Raw genomic sequence first — 2,618 nt, forward strand, 5'->3', positions numbered from 1 at the left:
TTGTTGTTGCCCAGAGTCCTTTCATCTGCCAAAAGACACATGAATACAAAGAGATACAGAGCATCATCATTAACACTAAAACAAAACTTGATTTGATTAAAAAAACAACATTAAAACAGCCCGCCCGGCAACACGGATACTTTTTTAAATAGCCTCTGTGAGCAGAGAAATAGAGAGGACAAAGAGACCATGCAACCCATCACACACTCTCTCATTAACACTTCACACACACAGTTTGGATCCAAATCAATATCATCAACAGACATATGCCAGGAGGAGGAGCTGTCATCATACAAAGGAGTATTTTTCTTTTTTTTAAACAAAGAATTGTTTGACATTTCATTATTTCAAGGACTAAAATACATAGAGTTTCTACCCTGCAGATCTGAGCCTCACTGCGAGACAACAAGGACATTTCTTTAATCGTACACAATTATTATTATCATTATTATTATTCACAGCCAGCCTCCACTGCCGTTCTACCTCTGTATTCCACAGCAGAGTGAACTCAGTCATTATCACTCTGTGCAGCACTACAAATCCAATGCTTATATTTAACAATTAAAGAACCAGCGGGGAAACACAGCGTGTGTGTTATTTGGTTATCCAACTATTGTTGGTGCCACTGTGAGGTCAGAGAGGACAAACGTCTTGGCTTTAAACGGACAGATCAAACTATTATGTTACAGTCATTTACAGCCGCTCTCAGGAGCCTTTGGATACAAAATGTGATGAGGGGGGGGGGGGGTATATACACATGTTATCATGTTGCACAGCACAGGACCTGCACACCTCTCCTAAACATGATTTAAATTCAGAGCATAGCATGTAGAAAAGACCCAGCCAACAACAGAGCAGCCGTGGGACATGACACTTCTTAACACTGGCCTGTTGTAGTCACACACACACACACACACACACACACACACACACACACACACACACACACACACACACACACACACACACACACACACACACACACACACACACACACACACACACACACACACACACACACACACACACACACACACACACACACACACACACACACACACACACACACACACACACACACACACACACACATCCCTTTACTCAGTGTGCCCAGGTGGAGGTGCTCTGTGCTTCAGGAGGTTGGTGGTGAGGCAGTGGAAGGGCTTGCTGAGGTTTGGTGTCATGGTGTCCTGAGATTAGCTCAGATAGAGAGGCTTGTCTCTCTGCAGGCCGCTGAGGAGGAGAGGGAAACACATAAATATCAAACAGGAAAACCAGGCGGCCGTAAGGAACAGTGCAGCTGTGTCTTCATTTACAAATATAATACTCTGTTACAGCTCACTTTGATTTTTCAATCCACTTTCAAATGTAAAAATATTAAACATTAAAAGCTGATGATGTATTTATTTGTATCAGAGTTGTCCTGTTCCCCCCAGCAGAGGTAGGAGAAGTACTCAGATCTTGTACTTGAGTCAAAGTAGAAGTACCAGAGAGTAGAAATACTCTGTTACAAGTAAAAGTCCTGCATTCCTGCACCTGTAGCCTCACCCAGTTAACTCTTTATATATCCAAAAGTGAACCCTAGCACCTACCCGTTGCCATGGTAATCAGTACTCCAGTCCAGAGAGGGGTGTTGGTTCTGCGTGTGTCGACCCAGCTGATGGTAGTCCACCGCTGATGACATCACTGCTCCACCATTCAGCATGGCTCCTCCCAACTGCTGGTAGTCAGGATGCAGGGAGGGGTGGTAGCCCTGCAACACAACACACCGTTGAATAAAAGCTCTCTTATTTATTCACATCATAACTGATCATGTCTGTGTAAACAGCTGATCACTGAGGGAAGGAAGAGGGAGCAGAAAGAGGGTCATCAGTGTGTCCGTGCTGTCTGGAGCACGTCTCTCTTCAGGGATCCTGACGTTTTGTTCCATCTCTGTTCCCTTGTATCTTGTATCTTGTCTTAGTTTCAGACTCAATCTGACAATCAACCTTTATGGTATGGTATGGTATTGTATAAAGGTGATGCTGGAACATTTTTGGTCTTTGCTTGATTTTCTTTTTACGTTTTCTTCCACCAAAGTTGAGTTTGGAATATTTTGGAGCAAATGATGACGGCACAGCCTAAGAGTGGTAACAGGAAGTCCAGCTGTCTGTTTAGAGGGGATCACAGTTCTGTCCACATGCTGTGAGGAGGGGACAGCTGCTGGCCTGTCTCTCAGTAGGGTGAGCAGGTGGAGCTTAAAGGAACACTTCATCCCATAACCAACAGCACTTTTTCACTCTAATATCTGGAGTTATTTCTCAAACTAGATGTTCTGCAGTGACTTGTTGAGTGTTGGACATCTGCCTTCTCTCTAATATGATGGAACTAGATGGCGATATAGAATACATTTGTAAACCACAACAGCAGTGCCCGCTCCTTCAGTGATACATTTAGCGGGGTTAAGTAGAAAACAAATAATAATAAATAATACAACTGCTCACATCAAGGATTATCTTCCGTAACCACGGCGTGTTTTCTGGAAAGAATCGTTGCTTTTGACTACGCTTTTTTGGCACTTTGGAATAACTCTTCATTTCTAACATCCATTACAAAGGACCTGCTCAGAAATCATCAGT

At 43.3% G+C, this 2,618-nt stretch overlaps 1 protein-coding gene across 1 annotated transcript in view; it reads right to left on the reverse strand.

Annotated features, from left to right (window-relative positions):
• Positions 1-1,037: 1,037 nt before the first annotated feature.
• Positions 1,038-2,618, reverse strand: part of tox (thymocyte selection-associated high mobility group box) — a 77,802-nt gene continuing 76,221 nt past the window's right edge. The window contains exons 10-11 of the mRNA XM_034118909.1: positions 1,593-1,753; positions 1,038-1,233 (exon numbers count right to left, since the gene is read on the reverse strand). Coding sequence (XP_033974800.1) covers positions 1,197-1,233; positions 1,593-1,753 — 198 coding nt within the window. The 3' untranslated portion in view covers positions 1,038-1,196. The remainder of the gene's footprint in view (positions 1,234-1,592; positions 1,754-2,618) is intronic.

The sequence above is a fragment of the Trematomus bernacchii genome, unplaced genomic scaffold (assembly GCF_902827165.1).
Source record: "Trematomus bernacchii unplaced genomic scaffold, fTreBer1.1, whole genome shotgun sequence".
Lineage (NCBI taxonomy): Eukaryota > Metazoa > Chordata > Actinopteri > Perciformes > Nototheniidae > Trematomus > Trematomus bernacchii.